We start from the raw sequence: 21,060 nt of genomic DNA, 5'->3' as shown, positions 1-21,060 counted from the left end.
CCTGGAACCTCTTAACAATTTGGAGATTGGGATGGCATGTCACAATATTACCCAAACCATTCACTATTATGCTATTTGTCATTTTAAGGAAGCTGCACAATGTGCAATTTTTCTGTACCAACTATTTTATTATTGAATCACCACATTATAACAAGAACCATCACATGAATTTCTCTAGCGAGGAGTCTATGTTAAAAGTTGTTAGAGTTTCCAACAAGTCAAATCATTTAAAAGACAGTGAGCATAATATAATTATAAAAACTACATCAGGAACCTCTAAAAGAAAAGGGGTGTGTGTGTTATTTCAAACACTGCAGGTTGTTTTCTGACGCTCCAAAACTTTAACAGGAAGTTGTTTTGGAAAGGAGGTTTGCTAGCCAGAAACAAATTGTGATTCCCCCTGAAGAAACAAGTCTGAGGGCTATTTCTGTGGGCAAAAACATTTGCATTGTGTCAAAGCTTTGGAAATAATGCTTCAGTTTTCCAATATAAGTTCTTTACATGTCGGATCACTTCCTTGCCACTCCTCTAGTCCTCATTCTTTTTAGATCTTAGATTTCCTCTGCCCTTATGACGGAGACAAAGGTTTGATCATTCCATAGTCCATGAACTTCACAAGGCATTCCCGAGCCACCTTTAGGACATGCTGCTTCTGGGGGTCATCAGCCTGCTTCCCAACAATGGTCAGGATTTCCAGCATCTCACTTTCCACTAGTTTCTTAGCCAGCTCTTGGTCTGCATGGATTAAGTTGTAAATAATCACGAGCCCACGGTGCTGTACGTTGAGCTTGTCATGGAGGCAGAGCCTCTGAAGAATCTCCAGCCACTGGGTTGTCTGCAGGAATAAGATTTGCTAGGTTACTTGCACATCTTTGTAATGTGTAACTACACAGAACTATTCAAGGTGCTAGTCCACACCATACAAGTAAAACACCCTTATACCACTTTAACAAGCATGACTCCTCCCAAGTAGCTTGGGTATTGTAGTTTGTTAAGGCTGCTGAGAGTTATTATGAGGCCCCTCACCAAGCTTTTTTCTCTAATCGCTAAATCAGGGCTAAATTAGTGGTGAATTATTTCTGAATTAACTCAGGCATTTCCTGCATGACAAGAGGGCTTTCGTTACTAATTTCTCCATATTATTGTTATTTTAAAAAAATCACAGAATAGAAAAGGAAGAAAAGAAAATGAAAAAACTGCTGAGGAAAGCTCCTCAGAACCCCAGCAGTGGTGAACATCAACTATTAATGAAGTGACAATTTATAGACACTAAAGGGGACAGAATTAGAGATACAGTGGTACCTCGGGTTACATATGCTTCAGGTTACATACGCTTCAGGTTACACACTCTGCTAACCCAGAAATAGTGCTTCAGGTTAAGAACTTTGCTTCAGGTTAAGAACAGAAATTGGGCTCCAGCGGCGCAGCGGCAGCAGGGGACCCCATTAGCTAAAGTGGTCTTCAGGTTAAGAACAGTTTCAGGTTAAGACCGGACCTCCGGAATGAATTAAGTACTTAACCCGAGGTACCACTGTAGAAGCTACCAAGAGGAAGCTTCAAATTAAAGGCACAGGAGCTCCAAAAGACCTCAAGGTTCTATTTTAGCCATCATAAAACCAAGAGCCTGCTAGATCAGGCCAGTGGCCCATCTAGTCGAGCATCCTGTTCTCTTGCAGGTACCAGCAACTGGCATTCTGAAGCATTGGTGCCTCTGACTGTTGCGACAGAGCCGAGCCATCGATAGCCCTCTCCTCCATGAATTTGTCCAGTCCTCTTTTAAAGCCATCCAAGTTGGTGGCCATCACTGCCTCCTGCAGGAGGGAGTTCCATAGTTTCTCCAATGCATGACAAACTACTTTCTTTTCTCTGTCCTGAATCTTCCCACAATCAGCTTCATTGGTTGCACATGAGTTCTAGTGTTATAAGAGAGGGAGAGAGAAAAAATCTCTATCCAATTTCTCCATGCCATGAATTGTTTTATAAACGTATATCATGTTACCTCTTACTCGCCTCTTCTCTATATTACAAGGTACCCAGCACTGCAAACTTTCCTCATACAAAAGCAACTTTCAACACACGCTTAATGCTCCAGGGCAATGAGACCCTTACCACTTCGGTCAGCTTATGGCAGAGTCTCTTGTGGGCAGCCGTGAGCATCGCTAGGGCTCCTGCTGCGGCGTTCTGGACTTTGTCGTCGTCCTCACCACACAGCAACACGAGCAGTTTGAGTCGGTCATTCCCATCTGCTATGAATCTCTCTTGAACCTGGTGCAGGGGGCAGAGGTGGGGGAAAGTGAGAGAGATCTGGATTAATTTATCCCTTAACCACCACCACCACAAAAAAGGGACGCAGGTGGCGCTGTGGGTTAAACCACAGAGCCTAGGACTTGCTGATCAGAAGGTCGGCGGTTCAAATCCCCATGACGGGGTGAGCTCCCGTTGCTCGGTCCCTCCTCCTGCCAACTTAGCAGTTTGAAAGCATGTCAAAGTGCAAGTAGATAAATAGGTACCGCTTCAACGGAAAGGTAAACGGTGTTTCCGTGTGCTGCTCTGGTTCACCAGAAGCAGCTTAGTCATGCTGGCCACATGACCCAGAAGCTGTCTGCGGACAAACGCCGGCTCCCTTGGCCTATAGAGCGAAATGAGCGCGCAACCCCAGAGTCGGTCACGACTGGACCTAATGGTCAGGGGTCCCTTTACCTTTTTTAACCACAACAAAAAGGGACAGTGTTGGGGGACCTATAGCTTTGTGGGCCAAATTGGAACCCATGGCAGGCCAATTCGGGCTACAGGTTGCCCTCCATTGAGTAACAAGGGCTATTTTACCTCTTTATTCACCACGAGGTTGCACATGCATTCTGTGGCCGCCTGCCGAAGTTGATCGTGGTTTTCAAACATGTAGTTCTCAATGTCAGGCAGGGCTTTCTCTTTGATGATCTTTTGTCTGAAAGAAGCAACGTGTGCGTGTGAAATTGCAGAGCACACACTAGCATGTGAATTGCAAGATGTAGTAAAATTCTGCACCTCTCAGGGGGGAATCCTGCAGGAAACCTTGGGGCAGGGAGTCTGGGTGAAATTTGGTCTCCACTTTAGGAGCCAACTCCGAGGGGCCATGGGGGCTTCAGCCCCCACAATAAACTATTTGAGGGGGCTGGGCCCCCACAAATTTGATGGGCATTCCCATTCAAGTGGTGTGTGTGCAATGCATCATGTGATCAGTTGTGCGGGGCAGGACTTACCTGGGCCCCCACAATATCTTATTCAAGTTAGCATCCCTGGTCTCCACCTAACAGGCACCTAACACCTAACTCTCAGGCCTGGTTGCGGTCTGCAGCTTGTGAAGCACCAGGTAGTATCCCATTGGCTTCTTTGTGACATTTGATTCCAACTGACCTGCATCATCACTTCTGCCCACATGACTCCTCATACCTTCCAATATGAAGAGGCCCCAAACCAGGGCACCATCTTGAGGAGCCACACTCCCACATGAGTCATGTGAGCTGTGCGAGATTACAGCCCCTTAAAAAGTGTGGGGGGGGGCACAGCGCTAAAAAAGCGTGTTTGGGGCACCATGCCCCCCAAAAGTGCAGTGTGAGATTGTGACGAGCAGGACAATGGGATGTCCTGTTTTTTCTGGGGCATTTGATGGGCATGCCTCCCGTGGGAGTGAGTTTCATAGTTTAACAATGCACGGTGTGAATACCGTATTTTTCGCTCTATAGGACGCACTTTTTCCCCTTCAAAAATGAAGGGGAAATGTGTGTGCGTCCTATGGAGCGAAGACGCCATAGCCCCGCGACCCTCTCCCGGCTGGAGAGGTGACGCGCGGCTATGGCAGGAGCCTCTCCGCTGCGCCTTTCCGCTGCTCCCTGACCTGCTCTTTGGGGCTGGTGGTGGGCTTCCCCCCGCCAGCCCTAAAGAGCAGGTCGAAAGGAACCTGAAGCCTGGAGAGCGAGAGGGGTCAGTGCACACCGACCCCTCTCGCTCTCCAGGCTTCCAAGGTAGCCTGTTTTAGAGTGGGACCTTGTTTTAGAGCGGGAAAACAAGAGGGGGAAAGTTCTCCCCCTCTCTGTGCAGCGCCTCCTGCCGCTTCACTGAAGGGGCACTGGGCAGAGAGGGGGAGATTTTTTTTTTCTTGTTCTCCCCCCTCTAAAACAAAGTGCGTCCTATTGTCCGGTGCGTCCTATGGTGCGAAAAATACGGTAAGTCCTTTCTTACATGAGAAACATAGATCGCTATCTTGGCCACATCAGACTGTCTACCAAGAGCAGGAGGCCACGAATCCCCCAGGGGAACAAAATGGCTGCTGTAAATCACCTGAGCTTGTCGCTCCTCCCTGAAAAGTTGGTGAGACCCAGAAGAGCCTCGTAGTTCTGTAGCCCATCCCGCTCGGTGTTCAGCAAACTGACCAGAGGACGCACAACTTCATACACCTGTGGGAGAGGCAGGCAAATGGATGTCACCTTGGGGCACCCTGGAGCCCTGTGGTCATTCAGACCCCGCCACACCCAACAACAGAGCAGACGCCTTTCTGAACAAAAGGCCTCCTGTACAAAGGGAAAATGTGCAGTCCTTTCTCTGCTCACTTTTGCCTCCAGCCCCCAACCACCACTGGCATTCGGACCCTAGAAGGTTGTCCAGAAAGGGAATGTTGCTTTTGGGCTGATAAAAATTGCCCCTTCCTTGTTTTAAAGTAATAAATGTGCTCCTTGTGCTCTCCAGTTGATGGACTCTGCTCTCTTCACACAAACATAACCATGTTCTAAATATGCCATGGATTGACTCACCCTCTCCCCAGGGAACGCAATGTCTGGATTGGAGATGGCTGCGATCTTGGCCAGGGCATGTGACGCTTTGATTTTGCCAACTTCTGTGCCTTCCAAAGCCAACGGGATCAGGGCCTAAGAACAAAAAATTAGGTGATGACGCCAGGTAGGCTCACAGTTGAATGTCCCTGTTGGCTGAGCGTTCTACCCTAAATTCTTATTTGCACATTATGCAAAAAAAAAAAAAAAAAGCCACAACAACACACACACTCACACACGTGTCCCTGGATTAATTGCACAAAGTATTCCTAAATAGGAGCATCTGAAATAGGAAGCTGAAAGAATTACCTTTCCACCCCCTTGAGCAACGATGGTACCACGGTCCTTGGCATCTTCACACAAAGCAAGAAAAACTCTGTTGGAAGAGAAACATACGTTTGGGATAAGTGTCCCCTGTTGTTGTTGATTACGTCCCAAAAGCAATGGTCTGTCTCTGTGCTGGCAGGGGCTGATTGTTTGTCTGAAACATTCCTGGGGATTCCTGGGTGGTGCCATTTTGGCCCTATAATGAATGGCACCCCCCTCCAACCCTCGCTATTAACAGGAACTTGTTCAGCTTTCACCCTGAAGTACCGATTCAGCGTGTGAACATCATTCAGGGCAGAAACAGACACAAGACTTTGTTGGACGCTTCTCTGGAATCTAGAGTCTGTGAGGGTACACTGCTCACCCTTGTATCCTGCACTGGCATTTCAGGCTTTCCTAAAATGACTTTCCTGTTGCATCCTGATATCGCCTGAGAATTCTGAAAAGGTAGAAGCGAGGCAGCTTACCTGGCTAAGAGCTCCTTGGTCTGATCGGTCAAAATAGCGCTGTCCGCTTTCACCATGCAGACCAGGGAGGAGGTGACTCCAGCAGCGACCAACCGTTTGACCCGCTTTGAGACAAAATCCTTCTTGTCCTGCACAAGAGTAAGGAGTCGTGTGGAGCTCAACTCTAATCTTGGTCCCTGCCACTCTGTGGAGGAGTAGGGATGGGTGGATCTGTCAATTTCTGGTGTGGTATCATGGTTAGCGTGTTGGACTAGGGCCTTGGGAGAACCAGGGTTCAAATCCTCACTCACACTGGGTGTGACCTTAAAGGCGAGTCGTCTCTCAGCCCAACTTACCTCACAGGGTTGTTGTGGGGATAAAATAGTGAGGAGGAAAACCTCGTACACTTCCCTGAGTGGTATATAAATGTAATAAAGCAATATATTTCAGTTCCCCATTTTCCCACTCTTCAGTTCCTTATATTTCTACATCAGGTTGCAATATTATTATTTTTTTAACAAGCCCTCATGAAAATTAATCAGGATTTTAATGCGAGTTTCTCCTGGATATACACATTTGTCTGCACTTTTGCCTAATATACATATCCATAATGCACACATTTTTGCAAAGCTTTCCCCCTAATATAACACTTTTCCAAACCAGGTTCAATATTTATTATTATGGCCAATGAACAGCATTAAAGAACCCAGGTAAGAAGCACAGAGAACACATTAGCCAGATGTTTATAATGGGGTAAAAAAGAATGAAATTACATACATTCATTTTGTATGTTATTTTCACTAATAGGTTTTTAATGTTTTTGTGCTTTCAACTGTTTTATATGTTAACTGTCTTTTTGTAAATAATACTTTATTGGAGAAGTGCAATGGGAAAAGGTGGTGTGAATTTTGGAGCACGGCTTTGCTTTGGTTCTGGTACTGTTTCGTAAAGTGCAAAATAGGTTTGCTTTTCCAGTGCAAACCAAATAAAAATTCTCTCCCATTGCTAGGGCAGAGTTCTTTCCTGCTAGTTATTAACAGCATTTGGTGTTTGCAAGGTGACCGGCCGGCTACCTTTGGGTGTTCCTCAGGAACATGCTGCTTGGAAAACTTGGCCAATTGCACGAGTTCCGGGATAATTTCCTTGACATCGTAGCTGTTGGTGCAGTTCACTAAGACGGTGGCCACTGAGTATAAAATGGTTTTGTCGCTTGTCTGTAAAAGGCAAAATCAAAGGTGTGTTTTTTTTTTAAAAAAAAGATAAAATCAAGTATTTAAAGTGAGAGAGACTTTGAAAGCAAGGGAGACCTTTGTCCAGTCCAAGGGTTGCATATCTAAAAGATTGAGTTTTTACGATATATACGATATCTTTATTGTCATTGTCCCATGCAGAACAATGAAATTGAAAAACTACATAAAACTACATAAAAACTACATTAATAATAATAATAATAATAATAATAATAATAATAATAATAATAATAATAATAATTTATTATTTATACCCCGCCCATCTGGCTGGGTTTCCCCAGCCACTCTGGGCGGCTTCCAAAAGAATATTAAAATACTATGATACATCAAACATTAAAAGCTTCCCTAAACAGGGCTGCCTTCAGATGTCTTCTAAAAGTCTGGTAGTTGTTGTTCTCTTTGACATCTGGTGGGAGGGCGTTCCACAGGGAGGGCGCCACTACCGAGAAGGCCCTCTGCCTGGTTCCCTGTAACTTGGCTTCTTGCAATGAGGGAACCGCCAGAAGGCCCTCGGTGCTGGACCTCAGTGTCCGGGTAGAACGATGGAGGTGGAGACGCTCCTTCAGGTATACTGGACCGAGGCCGTTTAGGGCTTTAAAGGTCAGCACCAACACTTTGAATTGTGCTCGGAAACGTACTGGGAGCCAATGTAGGTCTTTCAAGACCGGTGTTATATGGTCTCGGCGGCCGTTCCCAGTCACCAGTCTGGCTGCTGCATTCTGGATTAGTTGTAGTTTCCGGGTCACCTTCAAAGGTAGCCCCACGTAGAGCGCATTGCAGTAGTCCAAGCGGGAGATAACCAGAGCATGCACCACTCTGGCGAGGCAGTCCGCAGGCAGATAGGGTCTCAGCCTAAGTACCAGATGGAGCTGGTACACAGCTGCCCTGGACATGGATTTAACCTGTGCCTCCATGGACAGCTGTGAGTCCAAAATGACTCCCAGGCTGCGCACCTGGTCCTTCAGGGGCACGGTTACCCCATTCAGGACCAGGGAATCCCCCACACCTGCCCGCCTCCTGTCCAGAAACAGTACTTCTGTCTTGTCAGGATTCAATCTCAATCCATCCTCCAACCGCCTCCAGACACTCACACAGGACTGTCACCGCCTTCACTGGTTCTGATTACATAAAACATTCAAAAACCCCTAAAATATCTGAAACCCCATTTTAAAATACGCCATATTTTACAAATGTGGAAAGGGTTTATGTGGCATCTATTAACAGTGCCGGTTCTGCATATCAAAGAATTGTGATTATATCTATTTCCATTATGCTTATTATTTATATTTGTTCAGTTGAGCCACCTGGGACATTATTTTGTGAAAATAATGTGAAAAACTACAGCAGTGGGCAATTAGGGCTGCAACGATCTGCATGTATGTGGCATTCCCGCAAGTGCATGTGTGATACAGCCTACCTTGGCTAATTCAAACATGGCTTGCATGGCTGGCTCATCCTCCACAAAGTCATCCTTAACGTCGGCATCCAGGGTCAAGTAAGCAAGGCCTTCTATAGCCCACTTCCTTGTGCGGGTGTCAATGGCGGGGTTGCATAGCCATCTGAAGGAACGAGGCAAGGAAGATGAGGCTCAGTAAGGCAAATGTTGGGCAAGATATTGGAGAAGAACAGATTTTAAGCTGATGTCCTTGGACTCTTTAAATATCCAGATTATTTGCAAAACAGTATTATTGTTGTTCTCTCTCTCTCTCTCTCATATCCCAGGGCGGGTTACATAATTAAAATACAATATTTTAAACAATTTAAAACAAGCTGCAATCATTAAGATAAGGTGGGTCCTAAAACCATACACCTCAGTGCCAAAGGCCAGGGTAAAGAGGTGCACCTTCAACATTCTCCAGAAGCTGCGCAGTGAAGGTGCCAGACACATCTCTGTGAGGAGGGAGTTCCATAGCTTAGGGGCCACCACAGAGAAGGCTCTCTCCCAGGCCAGCCCCCACAGGTCTCTGAGGGTGGAGGAACTACCAAGAGGGCCTAATTTGCTGATCTCAGCACCTGAGAGGGTCTGTAGGAAAGGGTGTGGTCTTTCAGGCATTTGGGGCCTGAGTCATTTAGGGCTTTAAACACCAATACCACTGCAGCTGTTTCAAAACAGGGTTTATATCAGATTTAAATGGAAGCCCAGCCAGTAATCTGGCAGCTGTATTTTGGACCGAGTGAAGTTTCCGGATAATCTTCAAGGGCAGCTCCATGTGGAATGCACTGCAGCAATCCAATCTGGAAGTTACCAGAGAATGGAAGACGTGATTTTGTTACAGAAATGCTAGGATATTAAACACCACATGGACCTAATTGTCTTGCTGGGATGTTTGAAGAATATGCTTCCAGAAAGTGACTGGGAGGTGCTAGCAATTAGTCTGGCATGCAAACTTGAGAGACTGAGAGAGGCAGCATCTGTTGTGGAATCTGCTCTCCCAACTCCTCCACCCCTTGTCCCCAAAGCTGGTCTTCTGCCACTTACTTCCGGCACTGCCTGGCCAGCTTTTCTGTTGACCCTTCGGCAAACTGTCGCAGGCCGTAGTCTGTGCCCCCGGCGGAGCCCAGCTTGCAAAGGCCCTGGGAAGAGAATCAAGGAGGTATTGGTGGGCTCAGTATTGCACTGGCATAGCCACACCCACCCCCCTTTTAGAAATGAAACTCTGCTGTGGCATGTACTTCAAAATGTAGGCCTCCACCTACAGCTCAAATTGTTCAGCTTTAGGTTTTGTAGGCTTCCTGACTGCAAGGTTGGAGGGTTGGTACAGATCCTACACCCCTTCCCCCCCAAAAGGGGGGATAATGCCCATCATTATCTCTTCATTTTTAGTCAACATTCTGTAACTATTTTATAACGATTGACAACATTAGCACACCTTAATACAACTAAAACACAGAATTACAATCCTAAATAAGATGTTGTTGTTGTTGTAGTACCACTCTTCATCCAAAGATCGCAGGGTGGTTTGCAACATAAACAGACAGAAATCATGTGGTCTAAATCACAAGTGGTACTAGGATAGTTCAGTTGGTAGAGCACGAGAATCTTAATCTTAGGATCGTGGGTTTGAGCCCTATGTTGGGCAAAAAGATTTCTACATTGCAGGAAGTTGGACCAGATGACTCTCATGGTCCCTTCCAGCTCTACAATTCTACGATTCTAAGAAGGCCATATTAAAAAATGTTGTCATTTGCTCTGTGACTGGTTTATGGGAACCTATGGCAAAGTGATCATAAGAGCAGCCAGGGAGGGGCTGCATAATGGGGTGTATTAAGTCTTTCCTAGTCCCTTGATTGAAACTGCATCAGGGAAGGACATGCATGATGGACTTCACCACAGCATTGCTACAAGGGCAGCAGCTGCCGTTCATTGGGGTTTTGTTGTATCTGTTATCTCATACATTAGAAGGGAGAACATTAAACCTTGCCATAGGAAAAGCCTTCCTGCATTGAGGATAATCAACCATCTCACTGGTGGCATTCCATCTTTGCAGGGGAAGCAAGGGTGCCCCAGTGACTATGGGGAACAGGGTTCCCCACAGTTCCCCATCCACCCCTGAGCCAGGAGAACTGACCACCAGAGCTCTGATCTTGATCTTCTCATTCTGGGTCTTCTTGTAGATTTCCTTCAGCAGGCTGATCCCATTGGTGATGATGAAGGTGGCCCGGCTCAACTTGGTCGAAGCGTGGATCAGGGCTTCCACGGCCACCAGCTGATCGATCTCTCGCTCGGAGCCGCAGAGAGCTACCATCATCTCCATGACCCCTTTCATGCCCAGCAGTTTGTTCCCCAAATCAAAAGGCCCCTGCAGGACCCCAGACACCGTCTGGATGGCATGCAGAGTCTTGTCCATGTCCTGGGGGTCAATTTTGCTCCTAGAAACATGGAAAAGCAGAGGAAGGAAGGAAGTGGAAGGCATGGTGAGAGGCATTGTGGAAGGTATTGAGAGCCAGTGTGGTGTAGTGGTTAGGAGTGGTGGACTCGTAATCTGGGGAACCAGGTTTGATTCCCCGCTCCTCCACATGCAGCTGCTGGGTGACCTTGGGCTAGTCACACTTCTCTGAAGTCTCTCAGCCCCACTCACCTCACAGAGTGTTTGTTGTGGGGGAGGAAGGGAAAGGAGAATGTTAGCCGCTTTGAGACTCCTTCGGGTAGTGATAAAGCGGGATATCAAATGCAAAAAAAATATTAAAAAATGGTGTCCCTACCTACCCATCAAAATGGCCCATTGGGGTTTGGGGAAACTCAGGATATCCACCCATGATTTAATTAGAAATACAATCCATTCCACCGGTACTATTTTTTCTAGAAAAAGAGGGGCCAGAGCTCACCATGGACACCTTCCTTGTTCTCTTAGAATGGCAAGGGCACCCACCTGCCTGAGAGGGGCTGGAGCTGAACTCCATTGAGCTCTGGCTATAAAAAAAGCCCTGCATCTCACCCTGGTGGAGGGAGACTATCAAATGACACATGGCATGGAGAAGTTATTCTCCCTCTCTTAATGGTAGACCTCATGGTCATCCAATAAAGCTGAATGTTGGGATTTTGGTAAAATGAATGACTTCTCTACACAGTGCATGGTTAAACTATGGAACTCCCTGCCACAGGAGACAGGAATGACCACCAACCTGGATGGCTTTAAAAGGGGATTGGGCAAACTTGTGGAGGAGAGGGCTATCAATGGCTATTAGCCACAATGGCTCTGCTCTGCCTCCACAGTTGAAGGCAGCAATGTTTCTGAATACCAGTCGCTGGAGACTACAGGAGGGAAGAGGGCTCTTGTGGTCACGTCCTGCTTGTGGGTTTCCCTTTTGTTGGCCACTCTGAGAACAAGATGCTGGACTAGATGGGCCATTGGCCTGATCCAGCAAGCTCTTCTTATCTTCTTATATTCTGCCTGTAACCAGGTGGACCTGTGTAGGAGCTCACTGTGGTTGGTCAACTTCAAGCTTCCCTCCTCCCCAGCTGAACTGCCCTCCCTTCTTGGAGTTATCTTTAAACCAGGCTTGAACTGGGCAGCTCTTCAAATGCCTTCAGGTAGAGAGGACTTTCACTGTAAAGCAGGACACACAGCCCCCTTACTCACTGGATGTACTCTTCGCAGAGCAGCCTGAAGTTATCCCTCTCTGGGTCACACCGCAAATCGTCATACAGCTTGTTCAGGAGCACCGAAGCTGTCAGCTGGGTGTTCTCAGTCAAAGGGAGGCAGTTTGGCATGTCAGGGATCTGACCAGCAACCTTCAGGATCTTCTTGAGACCTGGGAGCAGAGCAGGGGGGAGGGAGCGAACACAGGGCCAGTTTAGACTCAAATGCAGAGATGCAACCTTGGAGAGGGCTCAGCGATTGAGTACGTGCTCCGCATACAGAAGGCCCTAGGTTCAATCCCCAATAACATCTCCAAGCAGAGCTGAGAATTCCCCTGCCTGAACCCCTGAGGAGCTTCTGCCAGCCTGTGTAGACAACACTGGGCTAGAGGGAGCAATGGTCTGGCTTTCTACAAGGCAGCTTCGTATCTTCCTCTGGAGTTGGCATCTAAGAGAGTCCCCTTATGGGAATCAGATATAGCTCTGTGGCTTCTAGTTCTAAACAACAACAATTTATTATTTATACCCTGTCCATCTGGCTGGGTTTCCCCAGCCACTCTGGGCGGCTCCCAACAGAATATTAAAAACACAGTAAAACATCAAACACTAAAAACTTTCCTAAACAGGGCTGCCTTCCGATGTTTTCTAAAAGTCAGAGGGTTGTATATTTCCTTGACATCTGGCTGGAGGGCATTCTACAGTGTGGGTGCCACTACCGAGAAGACCCTCTGCTTGGTTCCCTGTAACCTCACTTCTCGCAGTGAGGGAACTGCCAGAAGTCCCTTGGCGCTGGACCTCAGTGTCTGGGCTGAACGATGGGGGTGAAGACACCCCTTCAGGTATATTGGGCCGAAGCCTCCTTTCTTCCAAGGAGCTCAAGGTGGTGTCTGTGGTTCTCCTTCTTCCTATTTAATTCCCACAACAACTCTGTGGGATAGTGAGTGAGAGACAGTGAGTGACCAGCTCTAGGTTCCCCAGGGAGCTTCCTGGCTGAGTGGGGATTCAAACCCTGTTCTCCCAGGTTATAGTCCAACACTCTAACTATTGTGCCACACTGCCTCTCTCTACCTGTTGTCAGATCTGGACCAGCAGGAAAAGAGGATATTGGCGCTGGGCTTACCGTTGTCAATGACAAACAGGGTCCTGCTATTGTCATGGATTCTCAGGTCCTTCCTCGGTATGTTCTTATTGAGCAAATTGAGAGCACGGTCTCGGCCTTGTCCAGACACCTTTTTATTGGGGAGCATGTCCAGGAGGCGCATTGTGACTGCCTTCAGGTCCTTCTTTGTGTCTGTGCAAAAAAAAAAAAGAAAGTTGGGCAAAGCACGGTCATTTCTGGAAAGTGATTGGGGTAGCTGTTAATATCCATCCATTTCTGAACAGGGACAGCCTGGCCACTGTAGTCCATGTGTTGGTAACCTCAAGGCTGTAAACCTCTTTGATTATTTTAATGACATAAATATTTTTGTAAATAAATAATATGCACAGGGACTAACTTTCATTCATATCAGCCTTCCTGATGCCCTCCAGATGGATGAAGAACTCGAACTCAGAGCATGGTTTCCCTTCCCGCCAAAATCTTTAACGCTCAGATCAGCACTTATCAATGCACCTTTTAGCAAAGTTGCCAATAATTACCCAGCACTAAGGCATCCTCTTTTCCATGCTCTTCCTTCATGCCTTCCCCAGTTAGCGAGTCAATGATGGCCTGCAGGAGGTTGGAGACGGCCAGCGAGATCTCTTCATGGTTGGTGGACATCCACAGGCAGATATTGTCAATTCCCAGCATGTGAAGGATGGCTGTTGCCTGTCCAGAGAACGAGAGATTGATTTTGTCTGTTTTCTCATGCTGATGCAGAGCTAAAACTATGAAACTCATTCCCATAGGAGGCAGTGGTAGCCACTAACTTGGGTGGCTTAAAAAGAGGACTGGACAAATTCACAGGAACACGGGGGCTCAGGAAGATGCTTTGCATCAAGACAGACCTTTGGTCCATCCTGTGGGAAGGTGGGGAAAGGTAAAGGTAAAGGACCCCTGGATGGTTAAGTCCAGTCAAAGGCGACTATGGGGTTGCGGCGCTCATCTCGCTTTCAGGCTGAGGGAGCCGGCGTTTGTCCATAGACAGCTTTCCAGATCATGTGGCCAGCATGACTAAACCGCTTCTGGTGCAACGGAACACCATGACGGAAACCAGAGCACAGGGAAACTACCTTCCTGCCACAGTGGTACCTATTTATCTACTTGCACTGGCGTGCTTTCAAACTGCTGGGTTGGCAGGAGCTAGGACAGAACAACGGGAGCTCACCCCATTGTGGGAATTCGAACCATCAACCTTCTGATCTGCAAGCCCAAGAGGCTCAGTGGTTTAGATCACAGCGCCACCCATGTCCCTTGGGAGGGTGGGGAAGGAGAAGGCCTTTCCTGTGGCTGCTCCCAGATTGTGGAGCTGTCTTCCATGGGAGGCTTGCCTGGACCCCTCTATGATTCCCCCCCCCTTTCCAACAGCGCATTGGCCACTCACTGACTGTTCTGGTAGTGTCTTCTGAGTGTTGTACTTTTCTTTCAGCTGTCAGTATTTGTCCTTTTAAATGTTTTTAAGTGTCCTCTCTGCCATTTTAATATGGTTAGTTATTTAATTGCTTTAAACTATACATACACATATATGTATTTAGTTGTATCTGTCTTAATTTATGCCTGTGCTGAGAGAAAGGTATGATACAAAGAACATAAAGTAAAGTTAGGATTTGGTCAACAGTGGGCCTGGGACCAGGGGGGAGGGTGTAGAGCAGAGGGTGATGTGTGAACCAGGCAACCTCAGAGAACACTTACCCTTGCCTTATGGTCTGTGCACATCCCTGAAAGGGTCCTTATCGCTGCAAGGACTAGCTCTGGATTTTTTGTGTCTATCAGCCTCAGTAGCAGGTTCAGGCCATTGTTCTGGAATATCCTTTCTGCACCCGCTTCTTCCCGGCCGAGGACAATAAGATTGTTTGCAGCCTGATTTTTTAAAAAGAAATGGCAATTGACATAATTGAATGGCTATACAAACTCCAATATATATATATATTTGTTTAGGCAAGCCTACCCAGATATTTAGAAAATTGATGTGGGTTTTAATCTGCTTTTAGTTTATCGTTAATTTAACTTTTTGAAGATCTTAAATTATTGTTGCTAATTCTTCCTATTGATAATTTTATTTTTTATCTTTTAAAAAATCTGCTTTGAGGGCTTTTTTGTGTGTGCAATGAAGCAGTGTATAAATTTTATGAAATAAATAATAGCTTTGACCAGTGTTTCTGCATATGTATCACACTGATTTAAGCATGAAAGCCTTTGCGAAGAATCCTCTTCTGAGTTCTTGTTCTTCAATAACTGGAAGCCAGGACAGAAATCTTATTTATGATAAAGGAATTTATGGACTTTGGCTATTGCAAGGGGGCGGGGAAGTCACACATAAGCTGCATATTTCCAGGGTGGTGAAGGATCCGGAACACTGGTGAGATTTTTATTTCCTTTGCTTTAGACATAGATGCTCAACATTCATCATTCATGCCCGCTCGGGAAATACGGATGTCTTGCTTTTTATATTGGCGTGTCACCATTTCTTTCTCTGGTTGTCTACTGTTCGTTTGCTTTTTATATGGTATGGTGCAATACCCTGCTGTCACACTTTTGGGTTGTTAATCAATCAATCAATCAATCAATCAATCAATCCTCACCTTCTCTCGCTTCTCTTTCTCACTCTTCTCATCTAGCAGGATCTCAAACATTTGCTGGACCCTGGCATCGGTAGAGAACTGGACACGCAGCTAGACCAGGTCAGTTGGGAAACAAGATATGAGTTAGACTAGAACAAGTAGTGAGCAACCTCAGGCCCAAGGGTGAAATGTGGCCCTCTGGCCTTCTTTCTCTGGCCCTTGGGGGACCCCACCCTCCCTAGCCATACCCCACCCCCACTAGCCACATTCACGCCATTCAGTGAAAGCGCTATGATACCACTTGGGGGAGTCATGGCTTCTCCCCCAAAGTATCCTGGGAACTGTAGTATGTTAAGGGTGCTGTGAGTTGCTAGGAAACCTCCCTAGTCCCCCTCCCAGTCCTATAGTTCCCAGGGAAGTTAACAATCTATCCCTCTTTACAGGGAACTCTGGAAATTGTAGCTGTGAAAGAGGACACTTCAGCACCCACAAAATATGGCAGATCAGGAATTCAGGACCATGGAGAGCTCTAAGTGAGCAACTTGATTCAGCAGAACTGAACTGAAGCCCCATCTGAACTATATAGTTAATGTGGCATCATTCTACTTTAAACAGACATGGCTTCTCCCAAAGCAACCTGGGAAATGTAGTTCATTAAGGGTGCTGAGAGCTGTTAACAGACTGCCTGTTCTCCTCCCAGAGCTACAGTTCCCAGAGTTACCCATGAAGCGGGATTGACTATTAAAGCACTCTGGGAGTTGTAGCTCTGGGAGAGGAATAACAACTCTCTAGCACCCCTTAACAAACTAGAGCTCCCAGAATTCTTTGGGGGGAAGCCGTGACTGTGCAAAGTGCTATTATGGTGCTTTATATGTATGGTGTGAATGTGGTCACAGTTTTCACTGAAGAGCAGCATCAGAAACTCAAGGTGGAAAAAGAATCATGCTGTTCTCTTCCTGTATCTGCACAAGATTGCAAATGACACTCCACATTCTAGAGCCAGGGGCCCAGGAAATAATAAATGCTATATTGTGACCCTTTCTTCTTCTTAAAAAAGTTAGCTGCCATCCATATAGTGGCATTCTTGGAACATTTAACATTAGCTGACCATGGTCAAAAAACAGGCAGTTGGGTGACAATCTCTGACCAGTCAATTGACCAGTGTGCCAACCTTACTCTGTGCTTACCTTCTCCTGGATAGAGGCTCCTAGACGCCGGAGGGTCTCTTGGAAGTTTTTATTCCGGGGCTCAATAGTGGCACACCTCTGGATATCTTTGAAGGCCTGATCCAGCTTGCCCAGCTTCTCCAGAGCTTGGCTACGTCGGTATAAGGCCTTAATATCAGAAGCATTGATGTCGATAGCTAGTGGGGAATTAGCAAATGACAGGTGTCACCTTGCAGCAGCTATTCCATCTGGCTGAAGCATTTGGCCCACTCTATGTGGCTCTGCTGAAAGACCAGCTCCTTTTGGCTGCTGAAGTTTGCTTGCTTTTTCTCTTTCTCATCCCTTTTTCCTATTATGCCATGCCATTCAGATTGCAAGTAAGCGAACAGGGACTGTCCCATCTGTGTACTTTTTAAAAAAGGTTTGGGTTTGTGGAGCTTAATCTGAAATGACAGAGCCATTGTTTGACTTACCTCTAGATGCGTCTGACACTGCCTGGGCATAGTTCTCCTAAGAATTTGGGAAGAAAAATGGCTGGAATCAGTTACTGAGATGGCTGGCTCTGATCTCAGCCGAATTCTCTTCCCCACCCCCTGCAGCAACACCTTTTCAAGGTTGACTACTGCAAAAGCAAGTCAACTTCTTCAATAATCAGTATCTACACAACTCACTCACAACTTCATAAAATGACTTCCCATTGACACCTGAAGTTCAACAATAGTTGGACTACTGCACTGATGCATAACAATATCTCTATTTTCTTGTATTAGATTTGAATGCCTATCCTAATTGATTCCCATTTTATGGGGAATTTCCTCATCAATAATCCTAGAACTGTAGAGTTGGATGGGACCACACGGTCATCAACTCCAATCCCCTGCAATGCAGGAATCTTTTGCCCAATGTGGGGCTTGAACCCACAACCTTGAGATTAAGAGTCTCATGCTCTAACCGTTAAGCTACCCGGCATTTAATCTCATTCGCTTTACCTTTTTCAGGAAACAAGCTGCCCGGTTTCGGAACAACACTGCCTGAAGCGATTTATCTTTGGCGACCTTCAGGGCTTTGGTGTAGCTTTTGATAGCATTCTCATAATCATTGCCTTGGAAATACTTATTTCCCTCCTCTTTCAGATGCGAAGCGTTATCCATCTAGGAAAAGAAACCAACACGATCTGTCTAGGACAGGGATAGGCCCTCAAGACCTCTTTGCCTGGCCCTCTCCATCAACAGGAGGGTGCATTCCTTTCTGGGCAAACTCCTGGGTGGGCGGAGCCAGAGGCAAAAGTGGGAGGAGCAACAGGTAGGAATTTAACCTTTGTGCAATAGGCTAATTCCAACACACACACACACACACACACACACACACACACACACACACTGCTCCTGATCATCTATCTATGCAGAGGTGAGAAAGGGAGAGAAACATTTCTATATCCACTTTCATAATTTTGTAATCCATCATGTCACTTCTTTCTCAGCTTTTCTCTAAACTAAAACATCTCAAATGCTGCAGCCTTTCCTCACAGGCGAGTCATTCCATCCCCTTGACCATTTGGGTCATCCTCCACTTTCTCCCCACACTGCATAATTTTATATACTACTGTTGAGCCCCTTCTTCCTTGCCTTTTCCCTCTAAGCTGAGGCATCGCATGTGGCTGATGTACGTCACTCAGTCAAAGTTATGATGATTACAGGTATGTTTTTTAAAATTTGCTTTTGCTTGATTATTTTGCTTGATCATTATTTTGCTTGATTTTTAATATTTCTTTTGCTTGACTTTTTACATCTACAGTCTCAAAAGCCAATCAATCAATCAATCAATCAATCAATATATATGTGTACGTGTGTTTGTGTGTATTATGTGTATGTGTGGGCTTTAAATCTCTGAAAGCTGTTGCCAAGAAAATTTGCTTGCTCCTTTTTCAGGTGGCTCCGAAATTCTTCCATCGCCTTTCCCACAGCAGACTCTCCTGTAAGCAGCTATATTTGGCCAGTCACAATATGCCTCTGGGATATGTCACTGTTGCCTGACACAATCTCACATTCCATCCCCAACAAAAACAAAACCCAAGGCTGATTTTCAACACAACCACCAGCATCAATCTGCTATTTGATTTCAGTTCCTACCCGCTTACTACCCAGATTTCCATACCTTCTGCAGTTTCCAAACTCTGAGATTATTCACCAATATTGGCTGTTTTCCCTTCGATCAATGAACTGCAAGCACTTCTCTCTTTGTGTAAGTAGACTGATATGCCTGCCTGGGCGTCGGATAGATAGGTATATATATATAGCTCAATGAAATGGTCACAGATCCAGGACTGTAGCACAGTGCGAAAGACCTCAGGGGTGAAGGTCTAACTTCCTGAAACAATGATTGGCTTTAAACTGAGCACAATGGACGGGTCTGAACAATTTGCTGAAATGTGTGTCCAAAATGTGCACCGATCTTGGGCAAGACTGAAGGAGGGCCTTTTAAATAGCGAAAAAGAAATGCAAATAGCCCCCCTGGATTCCCCCCACCCCACCCCCTAAAATGTACTCTGCTCCTTCCCATTCTATTTAAGGAAGTGTCAGACATTTGAAACTCTGGGACAAATGGCTTTTACTCCAGAGTCCTAGAAGAGTTTCAGGAGCAGCTGCAACTTGCGGGATGCCTCCAGTACCTTCGAGAACTGCCCCCACCCCACCGCCGGCAGAGATTACATTCAGAAATCACGTTCCTTTTCCAAGGGTTTGGAGAAATTCCAAACAATGGAAATAGCTTGGTGAAAACTCCAGATACACTGGCCAAAAAGCAAAAGAATTGACTGGGCTGATTAATTGTAAACAGGACATTCTTTGTGGATTCTGTACATGCAGCCATATAATTGTGTTTTAAAACATTATGATCAAATATTGATTGTTTAATATGTTTAGTGTTTTGTTTGTAGAAAAGCAACAAATGAAATTGGGAGAACCAAATAAATTCCTGCAGAATGACAGAATTGATTGGTGGCTAAAGGATGGATGAGCTACAATGATTTCAGAGTTAATGCGGAAAACTGAAACTGTTGGATGTCTGAAACTCTGCAGCAGTCTTCCCCAACCAGGTGCCGTCTAGCTGTTTTGTTCTACCACTCCCATCATGGCTGAGGCTAATGGGAGTTGTATACAGTAGTTCAAAACAGCTGGAGGCGACTCTAAAGTCATGTCTCAATTATGTTTTACTGCTTCTCTTAGAAGTGGAGCTGGCTTCTTGACTATACAGTAGATTGAAGGCAGGTGTAGCCAGCAATGGTGCCCCCTAACACCCCTGACCACTGGCCATGCTGGCTGCTGGGAGTTGGAGTTGGAGTCCAACAACATCTCAAAGGCACCACCTCAGATGCTCCTGCTTTAAGGCTACTGAAAGCAAAGGAGAAGGCTTTGTTTTACCTTTAATAGGTGGGTGGATGGGTGGACTTTGCTAGGTGCAGCTTGTCATGATGTGATGGGAGAACATGCACAGGCCAAAATTCTCTCCTGTGTTCAGCCATCGGAGTCTTGTTCTCCTTTTCCTCTGCTCATCTACCCAGTATCACATGAACAAAATATTTTACTTCTACTGGTCCTTCCCCAGGTGTAAACCTATTGTTATGGGGCTGAGGTTGGGCTGGATGTCCTATTTTATTTTATTTTATTTTATTCAGAAATCTTTGAAATGCTTGATGCCATTGCCTGACTGAGAGGACCTTTTATACGCAACAAGGAAAGGGGAAAAAAGAAAGAAAACTCAAGAAAGAAATCCTATATTGTAGGTCCCATTTAATTCATAAAATCCTAGAGTTAGAAGGGATCCCCAGTGCAGGAATCGCCGCTAAATAATCCCTGACATATGGCCACCCAAACTCTGTTTGAAAACACCCAGCGAAGGACAGTCCAGCAGCTTCCCAAGCAGTTCTGTTGGGCTCATTCCCCGGCAGCTTATTAAGAGTCTAATATAAATAGGCAAAACAAAATTTTAAAATCCTTCCAGTAGCACCTTGTTGTTGTTTAGTCGTTTAGTCGTGTCCGACTCTTTGTGACCCCATGGACCAGAGCATGCCAGGCATTCCTGTCTTCCACTGCCTCCCGCAGTTTGGTCAAACTAATGCTGGTAGCTTCGAGAACACTGTCCAACCATCTCGTCCTCCGTCGTCCTCTTCTCCTTGTGCCTTCCATCTTTCCCAACATCAGGGTCTTTTCCAGGGAGTCTTCTCTTCTCATGAGGTGGCCAAAGTATTGGAGCCTCAGCTTCACGATCTGTCCTTCCAGTGAGCACTCA

At 46.0% G+C, this 21,060-nt stretch overlaps 1 protein-coding gene across 2 annotated transcripts; it reads right to left on the bottom strand.

Moving 5' to 3' along the window:
• Positions 1-297: 297 nt before the first annotated feature.
• On the bottom strand, positions 298-19,179 carry UNC45B (unc-45 myosin chaperone B). 2 transcript variants are annotated; one of them, XM_081172943.1, is made up of 20 exons: positions 18,961-19,179; positions 17,763-17,924; positions 17,247-17,283; positions 16,795-16,970; positions 15,629-15,718; positions 14,739-14,906; positions 13,547-13,715; positions 13,029-13,199; positions 11,910-12,081; positions 10,398-10,698; positions 9,308-9,402; positions 8,246-8,387; positions 6,652-6,792; positions 5,600-5,727; positions 5,115-5,181; positions 4,788-4,901; positions 4,318-4,433; positions 2,827-2,944; positions 2,110-2,265; positions 298-835 (listed from the first exon to the last, which is right to left on the bottom strand). In XM_081172943.1, exons 2-20 carry the CDS (start codon positions 17,922-17,924, stop codon positions 569-571), a joined length of 2,790 nt encoding a protein of 929 aa, XP_081029069.1. In that variant the 5' UTR covers positions 18,961-19,179; the 3' UTR covers positions 298-568. The 2 variants fall into 2 exon arrangements, with proteins under 2 accessions (XP_081029069.1, XP_081029068.1); XM_081172942.1 differs by having other exon boundaries at positions 18,928-19,051.
• Positions 19,180-21,060: the final 1,881 nt, after the last annotated feature.

This window comes from Podarcis bocagei, assembly GCF_964188305.1.
Source record: "Podarcis bocagei genome assembly, chromosome: 15".
Taxonomy (NCBI): Eukaryota; Metazoa; Chordata; class Lepidosauria; order Squamata; family Lacertidae; genus Podarcis; species Podarcis bocagei.
Note: the sequence above shows the minus strand (reverse complement) of the source record. Positions and strands in the feature narration are given on the sequence as shown.